A 25,010-nucleotide genomic window follows, 5' to 3' on the forward strand; every position below is an offset into this window, starting at 1 on the left:
AGCAACCCGACAACAGGATCCAAATCCTCTCTCCACTCACACTTTTAGGAATTCCTGTCTTTCTCCCTTTCATTTCAAAATTAAGCCCAAGTGAATTCTATTATTGAATACAGGCCTTATCTTTTCACATGCTGGACCTAGAACAGCTTTGAAAGATAGATTTTCATGACCCACCAGTTTGCAGACATAGTGACCAAGGCTTACAGAAGTCAGATCACTTACTTAAAAAACAGGCCCATCAATTTAGGGCCAGAGCTGGGGCCCAGGGACAAGTTAATGGGTGACCTTTCTCCCTCTGCACTGCATTCTTTCCCACGGAAGTGACCAGAGACAGAATTGACAAGAGACTTCCTGAATTAGGATAGGACTCATGTGTTTGCTTGTTTTGACTCTCCACCTCCTGTTGGCTGTGGCCAGCATGTGACATGTTGTGCAATGTCCTTTCCTGGAAGGCACACTGGAGAACGTTTAGTTTAATTGTGGTTCAATTTAAACAGGAGGCCATCCCCTCCTTTCTTCCTTTTGCAATACTGTGTTGATTCCCAGCTGCCCAGGGGGCCGATGCGGTAAGGACTAAAGGGACGACAGGATCAACCCTGCAAACTTAGAACTCTGAGTTGGGGTGTGGGGGTGAAGGGTCAGATCAGAAACGGTCTCTGGCAAAGTCCTTTGACAGTTCAGCCTTCAAGAACTTGGAAGAGCTGTTCGTCTTGCCCCTTCTCAAGTGACAGGTGATAAATTGCCCCTAAACATTATGTCTGCTGTTGCATGAGTATCACTGTCACCAGGGTCTGGGAGGAAATCCCTTCTTTGGCCTACTCCGGCTCCTGTAGGCAGCCGCAAGATGTTTTCCTCCAGCCTCAACACCAGCAGTCTTGCATCTGACCGGCCAGTTTTCTATAATCACAAGTGCCTCTGGCCAAAGCCCCGAAAGCGTTTCTGATTTTAAGAAGCCGTGCAGCTACAGGGGCCTATCTGGATGATTCAGGATAAATTCTGTGACTCAGAATCTTTCACTTTAATTACGTGGACAATGTTGTTACTCCAGGTTAGGTAATGTAGCCACAGATCCTGGGAAAAGATCCCAGCCATCACTCAGGGACTCTTTTTCCACCAACCTCCTAGTAATGTTTGGTGAATAAAATGGTTACCCAACGTAATCTTTTCAGTTTTTTTCTGTTCGCTGGGTAGAGCAGATCTTCAGGAGCAGGGGGTCCAACAGCTCAAACACACAGACCAGGCACTGGTCACTCAAGTGGAAAATGTATTCACTTAGGACTCCCAGGGAGGATAGGATAAGGAAAGATTTCCATTTGAATATGTACTATTCAGTGTTTTCTATAACCTAAAATGTACTATGTCATTATTTAGCATCATGGAACCAATAAGAGAGAAAAAAATGGGATAGATTGTGATCTTGTAGTGACTTTTACAGTAGATTTTTTCGCACGTGTGCGCGCACACACACACACACACACACACACACCCGCCCGACATTCCTCTCCGATGTTTTCCTTTCCACTGTCCATGACTTAGCAAGGACTTGGGATTTGGAGGCAGAAATGTTACCAAATGCTGTGGGATGTATCGTTCACGTGCTCTGAATCTAACTTCTGAAATGGCCTCCTAGGCCAGGTGCCATGGCACACGCCTATAATCCCAGCGGCTCTGGAGTCTGAGGCAGGAGGATTGCAAGTTCAAAGTCAGCCTCAGCAACTTAGTGAGGCCCTAAGCAACTCAGTGAGATGCTGTCTCTAAATAACATACAAAATAGGGCTGGGGATGTGGCTCAGCGCTTGAGTGCTCCTGAGTTCAATCCCCGCTCCCCGTCCCCCCCGCCAAAAAAAAAAAAAAGAAAAAAAGAAAAAATTTAATGGCCTTGTACAAGTTGTTTCAGGGAATTCTAAGCAGAATCAATGAGACTGTGCATGGGGCCCATCCATCAGAGCTCTTAGTTCCTTAATAAATGCATCAAAAATATCAGGCATGTTCACTTCCGAGATCGGAAGTGGGATAGGTGTTACTGCCCAAATGTGGAAGACCTAGCCCTGGCCTCACGAAGGGGTTTCATCCTGGGAAAATGAAATATGTGAGCCATTGTAATTGAAGCAGTTAAACAATAACGACACGAGGAATGAGTGGTGTGCGTCGGAAAATTCCAGAAGGAAGAGCAGTGGAACAGAAATAAAGGTGTCAAGGAAGGAAAAACAGCAACCATTGTCGGTAGATTGGAAAGAAGAGGATGGTTTGATGTGGTGATTTGTGCTGGGTGGAATCCGGACCTAGGTTCAGAAGAGTAAGCAAGGATCTGTCCGTGTCAGAACCTGAGCACCAAACAGAGAACCTAGAATCCTATTATGAATTGGGCTATGCAGGGGCAAGGAGCCACAGACCAGCAGATATTGATAATAAACGTTAAACTTGGATGAAGAAAATGCGAAAGGTCCTGAAAAGAATCATTCATGACGCACGCGGAGAAGGCTTTAAAGAATTGGCTTCCGTGAACTATGATTCACCCTAAAATGGCCTTAAAACATAAATACTGTGTGACACATTTAATAAACGGCATATAAATGTTTTATGCCCTATTCTTTATCATGCTGACATTCTTTAATTCCTTTCAGACCATCCTTTCGCTGGTGATGTTGTCTTCCCCAGGGAAATCAGTTTCACCAACCTGCAGCCCAATCACACTGCCGTGTACCAGTGTGAAGCCTCCAACGTCCATGGCACCATCCTGGCCAATGCCAACATCGATGTTGTAGGTAAGCGCACCTGAGAGCAGGCGGGGATCTGCTGTCTGCAGAAGAAAAATGGTCGAGGGTCTGGGTTACAAGTCCCGGCTGAATTCTGGACACAGAAAACATGGGGGAAGAGATCAGAGCCTCATTCTCCTTCGCTGTGGGCATTTGATGCACTATACTTGCAAAACGTATTGAATGTGGCTACATTTGTCATTCAAGAACGTGTCCCGTAATAGTCAAATCTCTTCCACTCTTATTAATACAGCTGAGATGTAGGAAAATGTCATCCGCATGTACTTCTTTCAGGAAGGTCTGAAACGGTATTTGTGTCATTTGCAAATAGATGTTGTTCCATTGATCCAAACCAAAGATGAAGAAAATTACGCTACGGTGGTTGGCTACAGTGCTTTCTTACATTGCGAGTTCTTCGCTTCACCGGAGGCAATCGTGACCTGGTAAGCCAGCCCACCATTTCCTCAGAGAATGACTGTGGGTAGTTTGTGCCTGTTTCTTCATCCATCATTTGATGGACTGCATGGTGTCCGTGTTGTTAACATGGAGCTAATGCCTCTGAGAAATAAGGAAAGCAACTTAATTATCTGCCACTACAGGAAAACATTGCCTGGATTGCTAGCATGGTCTCACGTGGGGGAAATGCCAAAGGCCATTTTTGTTCATAAAGAAAAACCAAAGAATCGAAGTGATTCCTAAGACAATTTTAAAGATAGATTTGCTTTTCCATGATGGGGGACATCTAAAGCCATCTATTACCCCTTTGCTGTTATTTCAGAATTCTCTAAATAATGATCTAAATCTGCATCTCATTCCAAACATGCATGTTTATAACTTTACCAACCATCATTGTGATTTTTCATTTCCAGTACTTTAATTGGCGTCCTAAGTTCAAACTCATTGTCCTATAGATCTACCATATGGGCTTCTTTAGTGAAAGAGCTTCATCGAACTTCGGTTAATAAATGTTTCCGTTGCCCTTCAGAGGTGGGATAGGGTCCTACAAAGGTGGGGCACATTTTGCCTGTACTTAAAATCGTGATCTTCTGTTCACCGTGGGGTTTTTGCAACTGTTCGTTTAATAAACACTTCGTTAAAATATTGTGTATCTCGCTCATTGAAATGTTTGGCACCCTCTTAAATTTGCCAACCAGAGCAAATCCCTCACTCATCTCAGCCTCATCCAAATCCTCTGTGAGCTGCAGCCCCGGCTTGACTTCTGCAATTTTTAGTAGAGCAGTTGCTTATTGGGAAATGAACAGGGTAAATCAAGCTGAGGCAGGAAATATTTGGAAAATGGATGAAGGTGGGAGAAAATGACTCTGGGGTGGGTAGGGTAGATGTGATCCATGTCTACCAAACAGGGAGGATTCCCTGGCTTATCGTATTCTGGAATATCCCTTGTTCTCCCAGGACAGCAGGAGGCTTAGAAGGTTCATTATCTCTTCCAATGACTGGCTTTCCCATTCAGTACCCTGGAGCAATCGTGAACTAAAGGGTTCTCCATCAATTAGCCAGAAAATATTTATTAAGCTCTGAGGACAGAGGGGAAGCGGTACTGATAGCTCTGAGAAAGGCAGAGGCGTAGAGCAGAGATCGGATTTCCTTTAGCCACAGTCTATCTGGGCAGATAAGATAGGTATCTGTGGCCAATTCCAAGGAAAAAAAAATGTCAACCCCAGTGGGATATTCCAAAGGTCTGCTGAGCTCCTGAAGCATTGCTAAGCCCAAATAATACCAGGGATGAAACTCAGAAGAGTATACAATTCCGTCACACCCCAGGTTGACACAAACTTTGTATCTCCACAGGGAGATGGCAGATGAAGCACAGCCTCTCCAGGGCAGGCGGTACCATGTCCACAGAAACGGCACGTTGCAGATCAACAGAACCACCGAAGAAGATGCGGGGTCCTACTCTTGTTGGGTAGAAAACTCTTTAGGAAAAACTGCAGTCACAGCCAACTTGGATATTCGAAGTATTTTGATTTCGTTTTTCCTTTGCATGAATTCTCACAGGGGTTCATTGTGTCTTCAAGTGAAACCACGTAATTTAAGTTTGCACACCTGTCAAAGTCCTCTAGACCCCTTTTCAAAAGTGGTGGCTTGCAATTTCATCAGCCACTCGGGAGGCTGAGGCAGGAGGATTGCCACTTCAAAGCCAGCCTCAGCAAAATTGAGGCTCTAAGCAACTCAATAAGACCCTGTCTCTAAATAAAGTGCAAAATAAGGCTTGGGATGGGGCTCAGTGGCATTGTACCCTGAGTCCAATCCCTATTACCCGCCTCCCAAAGAAAAGACTTTTACAAGCATGACAGAATATAACACATACATGGATTTATACAATTTTAAGAGGGAGCTAGGTATCCTTGGTGTTGGATATTTGAAAGTTTTGAAATGTCATGTTATTTTTTTATATATTTCTATAATGATATTTTATTTCAGTAGTCAACTCAAGGTAGTATTACTGATAAGCAGTTCTTTCAGATAAACATTTCACTAACTCATAAAAGCTGTGCTTTCATAAAAATTGAAGAATGTCAGAATGTGGATTTTTTTTTTCTTTTTGAACCACAAATAGTATTTTCTTCTGTCTGTCTTCATGATGCTAGTCCTGAGAACTTGTGAATAGCCTCTTGGGCATCCCTGGGGTTTTGACTTCAATATTACTCAGAGAAAACACAGAGATTAGAAAGGACCTACAGGGACAGAGAGCGGGATTCGCTCTTGTGTCACACTGATGTCATGGCCTCTCACCTCGTTCTGCCTGGAGGAGAGGAATCATTTGTCCAATCATATGTCACTGCATTATCTTCTCCCTCTGCTCCGACTCCGCCTCCTTCCCTCTCTCCTTTGTCTTTTTTCTTATTGCTTTTTTTGATTTTCCAGTATGCTTCTCTTTCTGTGCCCTAAGGTAGCCAATGTGCCAAGCCCATGGGCTATATTTTTAGATGACACAAACATTCTCCCCCACTGTGTGCTCATCTCTGAAGTCTCCCTGCATCCAAGTATGTACAATGTTAAGATGCTCCTAAGGAGTTAATGAAGATGACTGCTTCTGTACCTCTATGTCAAGGGTCAGCCATCAGCCAGGGTTCAGAGTCAAGGAGAGGGGATCTAGAATCCAGAGGAACATTATTGCTGCCCAGCGTGTGGGCCTCGGCACTGCCCGTAACCAGACAAGCTCAGGAACTTTCAGTGTGCTGTGTCTGTTTTATGTGTAAGGACTTTGTAAAAATCACAGGGATGAAGGGCCACGGGTATGGTTCTGTATATTTAAAAGAATGTTCAGCAAGACGCTAAGTAGAGGAGGAGCTGAAGGGGTACGTTTTGGTCTCTGCTGGGCCGGGTTCAAAGTCTTCTTCAATTCTCTTAGCAATTAGGAAGCCTTGGTCTCGAACTCAATTTCAGCCTGAAATTGTTTGCGCAAGGTGGGAATATTAATATTTATCGTTATTATAATTTTAAAATGCCACAGTGAATGTACCAAGTCCGGGAAATACGATGATCACTCATTCAATGGTGTCTATTTTTATGAAATGATTTTTTTTACTTTGAATTTAGAATTAGGATAAGATATTTAATCATCCTTGATATTTAATCACTTTAATTGTCACTTCAAGTTTTGTGCCTGGGACATGGAATGATCAATTTTATTAACACTTTTACCTTTTTGAAAAATTATTTCCTTGAGAAACTTGTAGATAGTGAATGTTATACACAGTTGTAGAGTTGGAGGTCAGTTCATGAAATTTGTTTTTTACCTCCAATAGGGTTCCCAGGTACCAAGTGCCATATTAAAAGTGTATCTCTTTCAATTTTTCATTAAAGAGTAAAGATTGTTTTTTTTTTTTCTTTATTTTTTTGTGGTGCTGGGGATTGAACCCAGGGCCTTGTGCATGTGAGGCAAGCACTCTACCAACTGAGCTGTATCCCCAGCCCCAAGACTGTGTTTTAAAGCAGTCATAGAGAAGCAACTATTTTTTTATATTTATATTTTCTTGATTTTTAAAACAATAAATGATAGCAGAATGCATTACTATTCTTATTACACATGTAGAGCACAATTGTTCATGTCTCTGGTTGTATATAAAGTATATTGACACCAGTTGGTGTCTTCATACATGTGCTTTGGATAATGATGTCCATCACATTCCACCATCCTTGCTAATCCCCTGCCCCCTCCCTTCCTCTCCCACCCCTCTGCCCTATCTAGAGTTCTTCTACTTCTACCGTGCTCCCCCTCCCTATCCCACTATGAATGAGCCTCCTGATTCATAGTGGGATAGGGAAACATTCGACATGTGTTTTTTGGGGATTGGCTAACTTCACTTAGCATTATCTTCTCCAATGCCATCCATTTACCTGCAAATGCCATGATTTTATTCTCTTTTATTGATGAGTAAAATTTCATTGTGTATATATGCCACATTATTTTTTTTATCCATTCATCCACTGAATGGCATCTAGGTTGGCTCCACAGTTTAGCTATTGTGAATTGTGCTGCTATAAACATTGATGTGGCTGTGTCCCTGTAGTAAGCTGTTTTTAAGTCCTTTGGATATAGACCAAGGAGAGGGATAGTTGGGTCAAATGGTGGTTCCATTCCCAGATTTCCACGGAATCTCCATACTGAAGAAGCAGCTATTTTTCAAGACAGCCATAATATCAATGTTTAAGCTTTCTATTGTTGATACTATTAATTTATTTTTGTTTTAAACTACCATCCACTGTTTTGCATTCAACAAGACATTCAAACATGTATCAAATACCTAATTTGCAAAGACTCCCTGCTGAACTCACATGGTCCACTGTGTAACAAAACAGCCTCAGACTTGACCTTTGTAAGGCTCGCTTTCCAATTCCCCGTGTCCATGTTGGTAGTCACGTGTGCATGGTCTTCTGAACTTAGCCTCGGGTTTCTGAATTAACAATAAGCATGCTAATATAATATCAAATAAGTTTCCATTTTATTACATGATGCATCCAAAGGCACTAGAAAAAAAATTGTGTAATTTGCAACTTCTAGAAGCCTTTGTTGGCTTACACTTTTCTTTGCCCAAGAAATGGTAAGAAAAACTGTCAAGCAATTGATTGGCACTTTTCCTTACATTTTTTCCAGAGGTCCAGGCCTGCACAGAAAGAAAACAGTAATGATGTGTATGATGTCAGATTATATGACACAAGCATTGCATGAGGGTTTGATAGTGATGTTGACAATTTGGGACTGATTAAAATGCAGGTCATGGATCCCAAGGTAAGCTGAGCTCTCCGGATCTAACTTGTGTCTTCATTTGATGAAAACAGATGCTACAAAACTCCGAGTTTCTCCTAAGAATCCTCGTGTCCCCAGATCGCACGTGCTCGAGTTACACTGTGAGAGCGTATGCGACTCACACTTGAAGCACAGTTTGAGGCTGTCCTGGAGCAAAGATGGGGAAGCCTTCGAATTTAATGGCACAGAAGATGGCAGGTGGGTCAAGTCTCCGAAGGGCCATCATCTATGTGTGGGCTGAATTCTTTGTATTAGGAAAAGAAGAGTTTAATTCACAGTGAATTAACATAGTTCAGGGTTCAAGTCTTTAGTTAAAAGGTCAGACGACACTCGTTTGTCTTTTCCATCATGTTTACATTCTTGTCTTTAGGAATGACTTGTCACATGACATGTACCATCCTTGTAGTGCCTGAACCAGAAGCCACTCCAGGTAGCCCAGCCCGATGGGTTGCACGGAAGTAGGTGCTTTTGAGACCACTGGGGATGCGGCAGGAGCTGGGTCGAGTGGACACTGCAGTTGTGATCTAGATACCCGGAACTTGCTGCTCTCTCCATAGCCACCTCACCCCCTTGGGGTCCCCTGCAGAGTCCAGCCACTGCCCACTACCATGTTTGCCAGAGCCACTGTCTGCTCACCTTGCTTCATAGAAAGATGGTACCCATTTCCCTTCGGCCTCCCAGACTCCTAGGAGAACTTTTTGCTGACAAAATTTCAGTACTGGAATTCTTGTTGCTAGAAAGTACTTAGCAACTATAGTCCTTCCATGGTATCCATGGGGGAGATTGGTTCCAAGACCCCCTCCAGATACCAAAATCTGTTAATGCTCATGCCTTCTATATAAAATGGTGCAGTACTGCCTCTAACCTCCCTTTCAAGCCAGGCTCCTTATGCTTTGAACCTCACATCTTACACTTTAAATCATTTTTAGGTTATTTGTAACATTTGATACAATGTAAACATCAAGTAAATAGCTATTATACAGTGCTGTTCCGGGGAATAACAAACAAGGACCTTATATATTCAGTACAGATGAACTTTTTGTAAAAATATTTTCAATCCACAATTGTTTGAATCAATGAATGAAGAATCCGATGGGAGTGGAGTCCTGGTGTTGTATTTTAGAGTATTCTGCACAGGAGGACTGTGGAAGGCAGGGGAGCATACAGAGATGCCAGGTAGCACCAGAGAATGTTAATAACACTGAAGAGGAAAAGAATCCATCAGAATCAAAAGCATCAGGATGCCCGCTCTGTCCCTTCAGAATGTGTGGAAGGTAACTTTGAATCCTTTTGCACTGTCACTTAAGCAAGGGTTAAAAAGCTACCCTCTTGGAGCCAAATCTATCCTAAGTCAGATTTTGTTATTTATGACTCTGAAAGGTATTTCAATGGGACACGTGCTCTTCCCGTGAGACCTTAGCAGGATCAATTGAAAGCATGGACTCCAGTGGGTGGCTTGGCTTTGAATCCCAGCAGTGTCACCGATGGCTTTCCATCTGTGTTGCCTGCACTCCACATTCTAGAACGTGGCTTGATGGAAAACACTAGGGGTCAACCTTCATCGTAGGGTGATTGTGAGTGAACTTACCAAGCACTTAGAAAATAGCACTGTGGACCCCTTTGATAGTTATTATTGGTACTGTTCATTTCCCCAGGCTCCTTTTTTGTTTGTTTCTGTAACTTGCTTGGCCTCTATTGGTATTGGTGTGTGTGTGTGTGTGTGTGTGTGTGTGTGCGTGTGCACATGCACGTGCATGTGAGTGCATGTGTGATATGTATGCATTTGTGTGCACGCACCTGTGTGAGCCTGTTCAGGCTCACCTTTCTGTGAAGGTGCTGGCCTCCTCCCTAGCACCTCACCTGCTTCCCCCCCTCCATCCTATATGTGCAGACTTGTAGGAAAATAGTGTAAACATTGCAATTCATTGTCACTGAAGCAAGAACTGACAAACTCTACAGAGCCACATGCTGCCACAGACAGCTTGACCCTCACATTAGGTCTCAGTCAACCTGTCAGCTTCGGAAATCAGCCCGAATTCTCTCTCTTGTCAAAATTACCCAATTACCTCGGTTCTTCCATGGGATCTCTGGGCTGCTTCCAGGAAGAGAATTGGAGACCACGCTTCATCGGGGATGTGACATGCACACTGACGGTGTGACCCCAGCATCTCTAAGCCAGGCTTTCAGGGTGACTGGGTTGTACTGTTTCTTCAAGATGCTGGGATTGCCATTCAGAGGGACCACTGGCTATCCAGTGGACTGAGCAAGTGTTGCAGATAGCCCAGCGTTCTCTGAACAGGCAGTGGGACAGTAGCCTGAGCTCAGGAGGGACCTCAGATGTGTGCAGGGCAGAGGGAGTAAGTACTGCCCAGGAGGAGTTGGAGTTTTTTGGTACCAGGGATTGAACTCAGGGGCACTCAACCACTGAGCCCCATCCCCAGCCCTATTTTGTATTTTATTTAGAGACAGGGTCTCACTGAGTTGCTCAGCACCTCGATTTTGCTGAGGCTGGCTTTGAACTCATGATCCTCCTGCCTCAGCCTCCTGAGCCACTGGGATTACAGGGTTGGCTCACCACGCTGGGTGATAACCACAAAGATAAGCTAAGTTTAAAGTGTTCTTAGTTATTCCCTTTGAGCACTTTTTCTCTCAGGCTGTGTGCACGAATCAGTTCATATGATTTGTACTTCTAAAAAGAAAGAAAATATTGGTATCCCCATTTTTCAGATCAGCTGAACTGGGCTCACTTTTTTGTTTAAAAATATATACGTAGGAATTGATGGGCCTGCATTGCATCTCTCCAAGTCATCACTTTGTCATTCTGTCTTCAGTGAAATGTGGCAAGTGCACAGAGGGAAGGCTGATGTGGACGGGGGATGATACAACTGGGCAATGCACCTGAAGGGGTGGGAGGTTTTCCAGCGAGCAGGCTATACAGGTGTGGTAAGGTAAGACAAGCAGAGGAAGGAATCCAGAAGTACAGAGACAGAAGTTCTTTGAGCAGCATACAGATGAACTATGATAGGAACAAACTGCAAAGAAAATATGTTGTCGTCTCAGGCACTGAGAATTCGGAACTGTTTGTTACTGCAGCATAACATAGCATATCCTTGCTAAAGCACAGACTTCTCAAATTTTGATGTACATCAGGTCAGAATCACTCTCACTTCATCATCAAATCATCCTTGTCCCACCTTCAAATATTCTGATTTGAAATGTAGACCGAGGTTAGGGCATGAAATTTACGACAATCTTCTTAGGTTCACACCTACAACCTGATTTTAAGATCACTGTATCTTGATTAAGGTGAGGAGACTATGGAATACTCATGATATTGAAAAAAACTGCATAACTTAGCAACGGATTACCAAAAAAAATGACCCTTTCTGACGTGAAGTAAATCTATGCTGGGGCACAATATTGGCCAAAAAAATTTCAGCTCCCACTGGCCCTTGTGGATAAATAGCTTCATAAGGGTATTAAAGCCTCATTTGAAGAAGTTTAATATCAGAGTGATTTCCTCATCTAAGTGGGTGACCTTGTCCGGCATTGCAGGTACATGCAATATTATGACACTGTATCATATAGATATATAACTGACATGAATGAAAAAATTAATTTATGTCAAAGTTTTATTTTGTCTAGAACCATAGTCAGAATTGTTTGTTGTTGCTGTTTGCAGTGCGGGTATTGACCCCAGGGCTTCATGCACGGTAGCCAAGAGCTCTACCTCTGAGCTATATCTCTAGCTGCTGATAGTGAGACTTTTCATCAACCAGATCAGGTAGTATTGATGGGCAAATTGTGAAACTATTGGTGTAGGTGTGAGGCTTATTGTCTATAATCAAAAGGCAGAACTTTTGGGGCTGGGATTGTGGCTCAGTGGTAGAGCACTTGCCTAGCATGTGTGAGAACTGGGTTCGATTCTCAGCACTGCATATGAATAAATAAAATAAAGGTCCATTGACAACTAAAAAATAAAAATCAATGAATAAAGTTTAAAAAAAGAGGCAGAACTTTTGACTACACTTTGAAATAGATTACTACAATTCAAACGTCCAACAGTTTATGAGTTTTCCATTAGAATTTTCAGGAAGAGTCACTCTTTGCCTAAGAATGACACAACATTATTTCAACTAAATACCCACTGCCACGAGTATATTCTGAATTTAATGGCATTTAAAAAATATATATATATATATATAAATAAATTATGCTGAAAATATGTAGGTATAGGGTAAAAGGTATTATAAAGAATTAATTCTCTTTGTAAATTATAAAGACAAAGTTAAAAAATTACAAGTAGTAAAAACTCTGCTGCAAATTTGGCAAAAATGGAAGAAGAAAACGCTGGTTGAAATGAGTTTTAGAAAGAAGTCCTAGACTGCCACCTACTGTCCACACACAAGTCCCATGGTTTAATCGTTATCAGATTTCAGTAGGATTCCACCTGGAGCGGGAGAGAAAATGGAAGCTTGTCAAAACCAGAGTTTTTTTTTTAGACTCTGTGTCAGTTGTCCTGGTTCCTAACCAGGTGGGATTCAGAATCTGCCTCTGGAAGCCGCATCCAGAGGTTGATGCTGTGTAGGGTTCCCAGCTCATGTAGCGAGAATCACCCAATACACCTTGGTCCTGTCCTGACCCTTGCGTCCCCGATAGTAGGGTATCCTAAGTTTTTACTTATGTGAACTGAAATTAGCCACTCAGAAGGCTGAGGGTCATGTTTTCTCTCATGTGGAAACTAGAGAGAAAAATGCTTCCTCCCCCTCTCCCCAAAAAAAGTGTGTGGGAATCTCATGGAAATCAAAGGGACATAAGGGACATCAGTAGAGGAGACCAAGGGGGGCTGCCCAGAAGGAGGGGGAAGAACAGCAGTGGTACTGAGAAAAGAAATCGGCCAAAATATACTGTTCAATTGTGCGCATTTGCAAATATGTGACCCCCAAGTCCCACAGTTATAAATAATCATAATGCACCAATTTTAAAAAATAAAAAATAAAAAAATAAAATAAGACACTAACATACATATACACATACATACGTAAAAAGAAACATGGGATCCCTTCTATGACTATGTGGACATCTCTGTATGCTTGAATAATACTTGACCTCTAGTATTTATCTGGGGCCTTCTTTCCGGATGTTTGCAATTTGTGGAATTGTTTTTTTTCCCCTCTTTAGAATCATCATCCATGGGTAGTAAGTGCCCTTCAAAGGCTTCTGTTTCTTTCGTTTCTGTTATTTTCATTCTCATCGGATACTCTCTTCTCCTCCCTGGTAGGATAATTATTGATGGAGCCAATCTGACCATTTCTAATGTCACTTTGGAGGATCAAGGCATTTACTCCTGTTGGGCTCAAACTGCTCTGGATAGCGTGACCCAGATGACGCAAGTCACTGTCCTCGGTAAGTTTGCCATGACTTTGATGATTGTGCTCCATTGTTCTGAGGTGACAAAGCCTAGGGATGATTATCTGAGCCCCTGCACATGTACTAGTAGCTGGGGCTTTTTGTTTCAGAACGAATCCCACTTGGAATGTGTTCTCCTCCTATAGAAAATGTTAATCCATACTAAGTTTCCTTTCCCTTCCTGGGTAAGTTTGCCTGTGTCAGTGTGAGGTTAGCGATGCTATCAACAGAAAGAGAAAGCAAGGTGTGCTCATGCCCCTAGTCCCCCGGAGCTCCCTACCCTTTCCTGGGGTGCATAGAAATGAGGCTGGGAAATGGAGCTGGATTGGTCTGGATTGGGGTCTAGTGCTGGATGCACGGTGGCCATGCTGTGCACCAGAACCACACACAGAGCCCCCCAAGGTCCAGGGAGGGTGGGGAGGGATGTCAAGTGTTGTGCATGCCTTTGATTTTTAAAGTGGTTATCCTAATTAGGGAACAGTGTGCACACTTCACTGAGTGTAATCAACTAGATCGCCCCTGAAATCACCAGGATTTATGGCCCTGGGCCCCTCTACAGAATGTTTTCCAATTTCCTTTGTGGACCTGCTCTCCAGTAGCTCCTGGAAACCTGCCCTGTAGGGACAATATCAGCAAGTTATTTGCCATCTAGCTATCTTTGGGTACAGCCCACAGGGAGCCCTGGGAGTAGCAGGGTGTGTGTGTGTGTGTGTGTGTGTGTTTGTGTGTGTGTGTGTGTGTGTGTGTGTGTGGCGGGGGGTGTTTATTTCCTTACCTCCTCCCTGCAAGCTGGCTGTATCTCACAGGGAAGTTAAACTCCTGTAGGAAGGGTTTCTGCATGCAATTTCTTCTTATGGGATTCTGGTAATGGCTCTGTCAACCTCAGTATTTCAAGTCACCCCTACAGTCAATCCCTGGAAACCCTAGGTGCCCTGCATGTTTCTAAGGAATCCTTATTAAAAACTATGGGACTATCCCAACGCATGTGAGCTATTTATTTCTTCTAGGACCCTGACTTACACAGACAATGATGCAATTTCCATTTATTCAGTTTCACTGGGCACCACTTAGTCTTTTTTGTTTTTCTATGTATTTATATATTCTTATACCAAGGATTGAACCCAGGGGTGCTTAACCACTGAGCCACATCCCCAGCCCTTCTTATTTTTTAATTTTGAGACAGGGTCTCACTCATTTGCTTTGGACTTCTCTAAGTTTCTGAGGCTGGCTTTGAACTGTGATCCTCCTGCCTCAGTCTCTCAAGGCTCTGAGGTTACAGGCATGAGCCACTGTGCCCAACTGCTTGGTCTTTATGTTAGCTGGTTGATGTTTCTTAAAAGCATTTGATTTTGCTGAAACTCCTTCATCATGTGTCTAGATTAATCATGGTTATGAACAGGACTTTGTGTCCTTAGCATCCTGGTCATTGGAGTCACAGGTAGGTTACTAAGGGTGCTGTAGATTGGGAAAGAAACAGTCTCCTCTGAGGTCAGCAAGTAAAAACTGGGTTTACAGGTTGGGATTCATGAAGTGAAGACAACAGCCACCAAATTAGGCTCTACTGGGGGAAAAAAAAAGATACAAAGTTCATCCCAGTTGTAAGGGTATGGGCTTGGCACAGTGAGACTGTAGCTTTGGGCAAGATGTTTGGTGGTAGGTATGTGAGTTTCTGCAGGGTTCAGTATGCAGAATGATGTAATCTTCTAGTGACTCTACTAACCAGATAGTAATGATTCACCAGATAAAATGCATAAGTATCAAGTAAATTGGAGTTTATCACATGCACCATGAGTATAGGAGTATGTATCAGGATCCATGAACTTTGCCTCTGAATGTTCTGAGTATCAGCCGTGATACCGGCATAGGCTATGACCTGGCCTTTAGTATCTCAATTTCCTTGAAAAATCTAAAGTTCTGTCTATATGATGAGTCTACCACTCTCTGGAACCATTGCATTTTGGTAATTTCAGATCAGTAGTGGTTTTGGTACAATTTATGTATAAAGTAATGCTCTAAGCTTTTAAAAATAAACTTAAAAATAATTTTTGAAGAATATTCTATGAGATAGGATACATTTTAAAAACCACTCCCTTGAGTTTGAATTCCACTTTTTTTCACTCCAATCTCAAGTTTTAAAAAGCATATTTCAATAATACATGGCGATAAATGTTGATTAACCTACATGTTGTTTCTAAGACTTATATCCTAGAAAATGATTTTATTTTATTTTATTTATTTTTTTTTTTGTACCAGGGATTGAATCCAGGGATGCTTAATCACTGATCCACTTTTAATTTTTTTTTTTTAATTTTGAGACAGGATCTCACTAAGTTGTTTAGGGTCTCACTAAGTTGCTGAGGCTGGCTTTGAACTTGGAAACCTCTTGTCACAGCCTCCCTAGCTGCTGGGATTACAGGTGTGTGCCACCATGCCTAGCAAAAATAATTTTTAAAAGCACAGGTTAACCCATTTAGTCAGATGTCATTTCCCAAAGCCTTAACCTAAAGACGCTTTCGGAATATCATTATCTAAAGTCTCAGTTGCAAGCTCAACAAATCTAGCTCCTTATGATCCTCAGGTGAGATTTTAATCTCAGATACCACACTCTGCATTCCTTGTCTCCAGAAACTTAAGGATTTAGTGGACTCTTACTAAATGCTAAGTAGAAAATCAGAGTTCTCTGTGCTCAGAGATTCGGAAACCTGGTCGTGAAAAGATACCCTCTTGTTTTAGGCCCTAATATTTGGACACAGTCAGGGATGACACTTGAAAAATCAGAACGTTGCGTTCTTAACAGGAAACAAGGCTTTTTGGTCAACGTCCATTTTCAACAATTCAGCAGCACTTAGCTGCTACTTTCCACTCAGAGAGAAAAGAGCCCTCTGGAAAGCGATGTTGGATAATACCCTCATTGTCTCCTCTGGGCAAAGACGAATATTCTAGAGGACTTGAGAAAATTAAGAGCGCATTACCGAAGCAAGGACTCTTCGAGATAAGATTTTTTTTTTTAAATGTCGATTTCATTTTGAATATCCTAGAAATTTCTGTGTCCTTTAAACTTAGACATTCATCACCCCCTAATCAGCCTTCCACGTGCCTTCACACCAGTGCCAGATCTCCGTCTCGTAATGTAAGGCGATAAAAGTGGCTACTGTACACCAAGAATGTACGTTGTCATAAATTACAATGGAAATCCAAAATAATTGCAGAAAAGAAAGGTCAAACTCATGTTCCCGATCTTCTTTTTCTATAACCATAGGACCTAATTTTTCTTGCTTTTACATGATATTTATACGCATGATTGAAGTGCCAATATGTTTTTCACTTAGCATTTAGTCACAATTATGTAGAAGGCATCGTGGACAATGCAGAAATGAATATAACAGGGTCCTTAATCTGGAAGATTTTTTTTTTTTAATCACACACAGATGAGCAATGAGACCTCTAAAAGCATGAGCTAGAGGAAAGTAGATGACCCATTTGGGACACATTATGTTTCCCAAACTTGATTGAGCATAATCATTCCCCAGGGAATGTGTTTACCAATGAGGTTTCCAGAGCCAGCTCCTTCGGTAACACAGAGATAGGACACAAAAGAATCCTTCATTCAAAACTACTCCTAAGTGAGCACGCCTGTAATCCCAGAGGCTCAGGAGGCTGAGACAGGAGGATCGTGAGTTCAAAGCCAGCCTCAGCAACTCAGCGAGACCCTGTATCTCAATAAAATACAAAAAAAGGGCTAGGGATGTGGCTCAGTGGTCAAGTGCCCCTGTGTTCAATCCCTGGTACCAAAAATAAACCCCAAACAAACCAACAAAAAACTTCTCCTAAAGGAATTCTGAGGCCCACCATCAGTCAAGGTTGGCCCTTTGAGCACCACAGTTGGACAAAAGTGAAGTGATATGTCCAACTGCAGAACAGCTGGGGGGGTCCCTCTGTTTGAAGCAGAAGCTCCAGGCTGGGGAGAGTTGAATGGAGCAGGGTGGAAAGACCTGGGCCCAGAGAGGACAGCAGGTGGGCACTGGGTCTGAGCCAGGGAATCAGGGAATCAGAGGGCATCGACCTCCATTTTCCTTACCTTTGCCTTACTTTATTCGTTAGATGCTCCGGATCCCCCAGAAAACCTTCACTTGTCTGAAAGAGAGAACAGGAGTGTCCGGCTGACCTGGGAAGCTGGCGATGACCACAACAGCAATGTCAGCGGTAGGAAGACTTGGAATGATCATTTTCTTTAACCCACAGAGTCACATTGGAATGGCCCCTTTGAACACTTCCTGTTTTGTGTCAATCTTGGTGGACCTTCAGCCTAACCAACCTGTTCTAATGTGTTCCTCTTGTTCCTCCGGCCAGAGTATATCATCGAATTTGAAGGAAACAGGGAGGAACCTGGCAGGTGGGAGGAGCTGACCAGAGTCCCAGGAACGGAGACAACAGTCCTGTTACCCTTGGCCCCGTATGTGAGGTACCAGTTCAGGGTGGTGGCCGTGAACGAGGTCGGGAGAAGTCAGCCTAGCCCGCCTTCGGAGCATCATGACACACCTCCGGCAGGTGAGCAGGGTGTCTCCTCAGGTGTCTACCAGAATGTGCATTTGGATCCTTCTTTGAACATAAAAAAAAAAAATTAAAATTTAATTAAAAATTAAATTAATCAATTAATTTAATTACAATTAATTCAATTAAAAAATTTTTTAAAGTTGTATAGGATTTCAGATTTGTCCAGATACCCTGAATAGCTCTGTAAAGTAAGGAAGCATAAGGTGTTCAAAGTACCCTGGTCTCAGAAATATTTACCTAGTTGTTGGATAGACAGGAGGGTGGTCTGGGGGAACACAGTGTGGTGATGAGTTTCCTTGTCACTTAAACATCATGCTTAAATCGGACCAGAGAGGAGCTATCCACTGAAGATCCACGGGTGGAGATGCCAGGGATCCAATATTCTGATGTCAACTTTTGACTGTGACACTCGGTTAAATTTTATTCATCTTATGCATACAAGTATTTCTTGTATCTTCTTGTGTAAGTTGGCAGAATACTCTTTATTTTTTAAATCTCACGAATATAGATCTCAAATAATTTGTGTTGGTGAATTGGAATTGAAAATCAGTGTGGTCATAACATATATGATATATATATCACTGTGGTTCAATGAAGTTGTGACACAGAGGTGAGCCTTTATAAATCATTCAAGCAGGACTCTACAGGTGGATGTATATATATACATATATATACACATATATACATGTATGTGTGTGTATGTGTGTGTACATATATGTATATGTATATATATATATATATATATATATATATATNTATATATATATATATATATATATATATATATATAAAACACACACACACACACACACACAAACACACACACACATCTCCTGGGCCTTGAACCCAGGAGGGGCACTTTAACACTGAACCATATACACACCTCTTTTTACTTTTTATTTTAGGACAGGGTCTCCCTAAATTGTTGAGGTTGTCCTCAAATTTGCAATCCTCCTGCCTTACCCTCTAGTGTCATTAGGACCTCAGGTGTGCACCACTCTGTCCAGCATGATAGTTATTTTTTCCTGAGTGAAATAAATGTGCAAGGATATAATTCCTTTTTTGGACTGACAAAAAGCAAGTTGAGGTAACTGAATTTGATATTTGTATGATTTTAGTGTGCCTTGAACTCAGCACTCACCTCCTGCTTAGCTATTTCTAATACAGTGGATCCATCTGAATATATTTCATGGTGACATGACATGCTGTTTGCTTCATCGTGTCCTTAAAACTTGGCTGATGGTGTTAATTCATGAGCTTTAATTTTCTTCTCTCAGAAGTAAACATTCACAACATTTATATAGACCAACAATTGTAACAGAAAAAACACAGCAGGTTTAGAATGAAAAAGACATTTTCAAAGGACAGGTTTAGAATTTAAACAAGGAGGTTTAAACCTAAGATGTATCCAAAACCCAGTACTACCCACTGGGTAGTTTTGGAGGGGAATGATATGGCGATTTATCTACTGGTTACAAAGTAAGGAGAAAAAATAGTTCTGTTGCTTGTCATTTTTCAGCTCCAGACAAGAACCCAGAAAACATAAGGGTGGAAGCGTCTCAGCCCAAGGAGATGATCATCAAATGGGAGGTGCGTATTCCGTGATGTGTTGTGGGTTCCTTTGTGCCTTTGGTTAAGGACAGAGCAATGCATGTTTGCGATGTGAAATCACTTTGATTCCATGAAGTTGTGACACAGAGGTGAGCCTTTGTAAATCATTCAAGCAGGACTCTACAGGTGGATGCGGTTGGTATCTTACTGAAAGTTTCAGATTCCCAGTCTTTTGATCATCCATTTTTAAATGCTCTCACTTTCAAAAGATACAGAAAGCCTTTCACTATGTGGCTTAGTAAGGGCAATGCCAATGGGTGAACACCACCCCCACTCCACCCCCTGCAAGTAACAATCACCAACCCCTGTGGCCATTTTGCACATTCATTTCTAATTCCTAGAGCATCAGTAACACCGTGTTCTAGCTGGAGGAACTGGGGTCCGAGATGATGTGAGATGGTGAGGGTCTCCCCCTTCCTGCTCAGGCAGAAGTGAACAAAGCCAGGATTAAGCTTAATGTGCTAGGGCCCATGGTGTAATGCCAGTGGCTTGGAAAACTGAGGCAGGGGAATCACTAGTTCAAAGCCAACCTTGACAACTTAGTGAGGCCTTAAGCAGCTCAGTGGTTATGTGGCTCAGTGGTTATGCACCCCTTAGTTTAATCCCCAGTACCAAAAAAAAAAAAAGGCTAGGATTCAAACATGGGTATGTTTAGACATTCAGTTCTACCTTCCCCCTTCACGTATCCCTAATAAATGCTGTTAAATAGACTTTCCTCTTTACATTTGGGAAAAAATTATATCTTCTGGGATAACTTCAATTATTCTAGCATCATTTATCCAAGTTTCTTCTGTAGCAGTGAAGCATGTCAGTTTTCATCTAGAACTTAGACATATTTCATGAGGAAATAAATTGTCCTACATGAAAAAAAGATTACCATTCAAACGTCTGATTAATCATAGGCCTCCAATATTGATTTCATTGAATTTTGCATAAATATAGGACATTTTAGAATATAGGCTGGAATATACTAATTTTTTCACTTTATTGTAGATATGATTTATGATAGAACTTTTAAATGTATGAAGTTCATTTCATTTTTTTTCCTTCATAGTCTTTGTATTCATTATGTACTACCATGATCGAACCTTACAAATTATTTCAGCAATATTTTTACATAAACACTAACATTTTACTTCTATTTTAGTGATGTTAAATTTTGAAAATTTAAGACATGGAAATTTCTTTTTAAAAAAATGGTACTACTGAGAAACTTAGTACTACTAAGTGGTACTACTTAGAAACTACTTAGAAAAAAATGGTACTACTTAGAAACTCCTTAGAAACTAGATATATTCAAAAATATTATTTTGTCCTTAAATTTGCAGTCATAGGGGCTGGGTTTGTGGCTCAGTGATAGAGTACTTGCTTAGCATGTGTGAGGCACTGGGTTCAATCCTCAGCACCACGTAAAAATAAATAAACAAAATAAAGACATTTTGTCCATCTATGACTAAATTTTTTAATTGCAGTCATAAATAGTTATTGCTACATTGTCTTGATAATTTCTTAGAGTCTGAAATTATGTTGACCATTTATTCTTTTTTAAAAATATATTTTTAGCTGTAGATGGACACAATATCCTTATTTGTATTTATTTATTTTTATGTGGTGCTGAAGATTGATCCCAGGGCTTCACTCATGCAAGGCAACAGCTCTACTACTGAGCTACAATCCCAGCGCTAATCTTTATTCTTTTAGAGTATTTTGGTTTTATTCTCCCAAGTTTTGTGGAAATTTCCAAGTTACATAGAACTTTCCAGAAGGTATAGATGTGGAACTGGTGAGATGACAATACTGCTGTGTAATTTGCAGGTCAGTCCCCCAGAGAAGCCCATGTTCCACCAAAGTGAACTTCTGAGTCCCTCCACTGGGAGCGCCATGGAGCACGGTGGAGTCAGGTGCATCTTTTGTACAGAGAAGCTGAGGCTTTCAGTGCCCCCACCTGGGTGCCGCCCACTGACTCAGTAACAAGAGCAGGGAAGGAGTCTCCAGCTTCCTTACAGCTCCTCTTCTTTATAAGCGACTCTTTGCTCCCAAAAGTAGCCCAAGACCTAACTTATGTTCTTGGAATAGGATGAGACTATCCCAAGAAAGTTTTTGTAGTTTGTCTTTGAAGAGCAAATCTCAAGTGAATAAAGTGACTGGAGCTAGGAAGTAGACACAGGGATTTGGAACTAGACTGACAGTTACACTCGTGTGTGTATAACTGTGTTTCATGTTATTGTGAAGTATCACCGTTCTGATCACTACTGACACAGCCAGCCATGTTGAAGAACATTCATTCATTGAGATTTGTTTTTTCGTTTTGTTTTGTTTTGTTTTGCATGAATCATCTGTGAAGTTGTTAGAAAGGAATTAGATGGTGGGGTGGACAAGCAGATACGGTATGGAGTTACCTGACCCCGCCCATAGCAACTGACTCACAAAATTATTCCTAGCTGCAAATGATCAAGGAGACACAATTTTTTTTGAAAGTTGATCTTTCATAAGAGGGTTAACAGATGAGCAGCAGAAAAAGGTGCCCTTAATTTCAGTTTGTTTTAGCATTAAATAGAATTCAATTTGAGTAAACATTAAATTTTAATTTAATGCTAGAATTAGTTTTCTTAGTTGGCATTACCTTCCCAAGTCTACTTTTCATGTATTAAGTAGACCATGACTCACCTGTATTGTGTAAGTGTTAACATATAATGACATTTTTCTCAGAAGCGAAAAGAGCCCCCTATAGCTTAGTTAGTTACATAGATGGGAATAATTTTTACTTGGCAGTTCCCAACTATTCATAAGCATTATTTTATTCGTATGAATTTTTCAACTTCTTTCAATAAATAACAAATATCTCATTTCAAAAACACCCCCAAACCAACCAACCAACCAACCAACCAATTACCAAACTTTCTACCAATACTGGTAAGTAGAGGCTTCTTCATCTACGGTTTTTTTGAGCATAGTCAGCTTGTGTAGCTCCTGAAGGACCTGAGGTTAACTATTTCTGCTGAAAGTGTAATAAAATGATCCACCTGCTTTAACATGCAATTAGTAGACTCCAGTCAGCTGATCTGGCGACTCCAGTTAGAAAAATGTATTCTTGAAAATTGCTATGAGAACAGATTGTAAAAAGTGTTCCCACTGCAAAAATATGTGATATTTTTTGAGATGTATTTTATATAATAATTTGAGTCATATTTGTAGAGATACACTAGCTAGCCCAATTTACCTTTTCTACAATGTGTGCCTTTCTTAAAACTACATCTTGTATAAAATAAATAAAATTTTTGTCAATTAAAAATAAATAAAAATGTTCAATTTTTTTTTTTAAAAGAATTAAGGCAGTGTGGCCATCTGTCTAGCTTCTAGGTAGAACATTAAAACCTTGGTTGGTTCATAGATTTCTTTGAAAACATGTTAGCAGTATAGACTCCTCTTTTTTATACAGTTGTACATGAAGATTCTTGCTAATTATCATTGACTTCTAGAGACTTCTTCCTCATGGGCAACACAGTAAAGAGAAGTGGAGTGTTTTACTCAGCTTCTTCACTGCTGTGACTAAACGATCTGACCAGAACAATTTTTAGAGGAGGAAAAGTTTGTTTGAGGGCTCAAGGTTTCAGAGGTCTTGGTCCATAGAAGGCCAGGTCCATTTGTCAGGGCTTGAGGTGAGCCAGGCACATCATGGCGGAAGAGTATGGCAGAGGGAAGCAGCTAACATGGCGGTGATCAGGAAGCAGAGAGAGAGACTCCACTCACCAGACATTAATATATACCCCAAAGCCAGGCCCCAATGCCCACCTCCTGCAGCCATACCCTATCGCTTCAGTTAATTACATCAGGGATTAGCTCACTGATGAGGCTAAGGCTATAACCCAATCATTTCTCCTCCAAACCTTGCATTGTCTCCCATGTGAGCTTTTGGGGGACACCACATCTAACCCGTAACAGCAAGCCTTGTATCTCTACTCCAGTTCTTCTGCTGTTCTCTTTTGGGGAGCTTATTTGAGAATATTCTTATTTTAAAGCCAAATATGAAGCACGCTGCTGCTTCTTCAGAAGTCTGGTCAGCCAAGAACCTGTCAGCATAGCTAAAAGATTCTTCTGAACACTCTCCAGTTTATTTTAAAATTTATTAGAGAAATTTATTAAATTTACTTCTTTTCGTTGGAGCAAAGCACATATAAATTGAATAATGTTATCTGTGCACATTTATTGTCAGGAGGGGCTGAAGGAAATTATAATTCTGGATCGCTCTGTAGAGAGCTAATATCTGATTCATTTCTACAGCGCTAAAGTCCCTGGTGAATTTATATCTGGCTTGTATTAAAAATGTCTTGGAGTAAAGCTTTTCAGTAAATGCAAGTATTAACAATGACTGTGGAATCTCTCAGAAAGTTTTTTGTTTTGCTTTGATTTTTTTTTTTTTTTGCTCACAGAAAATTTAAGTATTCACCTTGGAATGGGCATGCAACTTAAAAATATTTGCTGAAATAAGCATGATACTTTCAACTTAATTCTAACTTATGCTTCTAATAAGTATTTTAGTAAATTAGATGGAATAAAAAAACCATTACAAATTCTGCAAGAACATTATATATGGTATTATTGAATCACCCACATATAAAATGAAATTACTGTTAATGTAAGTGAACTTTATATCTAGGATTAAAATTGTATTTTAAATGTATTTCGTACAACTGAATCGCTTAAATAAATTTCCCATTTTGTGAAATTAAATAAGTGGCTTAAATCACATTAATGTTTTTTAAATTAAAGTATTGCTTAATTAAAAGCTAAGGTGGGAATAATCAATTTCTTGTGTGAGAAGTTTCTCCACCAAACACTTGTATACAGTAAAATAAAGTGGATGAGAGAGGCACATGCTCTTAAAGAATCCGAAACAGAGTAGTTAAGAAGCTGCGGAATGATTAATGTATAAAGAGGAACTATTGCTACTGGGCTCTGGGGTATAAATATGATTATTTTCTAGAATGAATGTCAGATTGTCTCTCTTCTGTCATGGAAGAAAGATGGAGCATGAGATTAGTGGAATCCTGTGGAGGAGAGTTCTCCTTGGAAAACCGTGGACATTCCACTCGTGACTCAAGAATCCGTGGCTACCTCTTTTTCATTTCTGCAAATATAATATTAATATATATATATATAAAATGGAAAGTTCCTGCACCAGCTAAAACTTTCTGTGAAATGTATTTGTAAATTGTTTTCTAGATGAAAACTTGTAAGATTTAACCAAAGGAACATAATTCAGGCATCTCAAGTGTGGGCTTCCCATTACTTAGGAAGGCACAGGACTGATTTGCAAGCATACACCTAAAGAATAACAGCAATATTTTACAACTGTTCTGACCCAAAGAAGAGTATTTAAGATCTCAAAAAAAAAAAAAAAAAGCTTT

General features: G+C 40.9%; 1 protein-coding gene across 7 annotated transcripts in view; it reads left to right on the top strand.

Moving 5' to 3' along the window:
* Nucleotides 1-25,010, top strand: part of Chl1 (cell adhesion molecule L1 like) — a 200,282-nt gene that overhangs the window by 156,887 nt on the left and 18,385 nt on the right. For all 7 annotated transcript variants that reach the window (XM_048787024.1, XM_015494932.2, XM_048787019.1 and 4 more), the window contains 8 exons: nt 2,625-2,765; nt 3,088-3,199; nt 4,566-4,732; nt 8,061-8,226; nt 13,310-13,434; nt 17,539-17,640; nt 17,788-17,985; nt 19,511-19,581. In XM_048787024.1, coding sequence (XP_048642981.1) covers nt 2,625-2,765; nt 3,088-3,199; nt 4,566-4,732; nt 8,061-8,226; nt 13,310-13,434; nt 17,539-17,640; nt 17,788-17,985; nt 19,511-19,581 — 1,082 coding nt within the window. The remainder of the gene's footprint in view (nt 1-2,624; nt 2,766-3,087; nt 3,200-4,565; nt 4,733-8,060; nt 8,227-13,309; nt 13,435-17,538; nt 17,641-17,787; nt 17,986-19,510; nt 19,582-25,010) is intronic.

This window comes from Marmota marmota, unplaced genomic scaffold (genome assembly GCF_001458135.2).
Source record: "Marmota marmota marmota unplaced genomic scaffold, marMar, whole genome shotgun sequence".
In the NCBI taxonomy this organism is placed as follows: domain Eukaryota; kingdom Metazoa; phylum Chordata; class Mammalia; order Rodentia; family Sciuridae; genus Marmota; species Marmota marmota.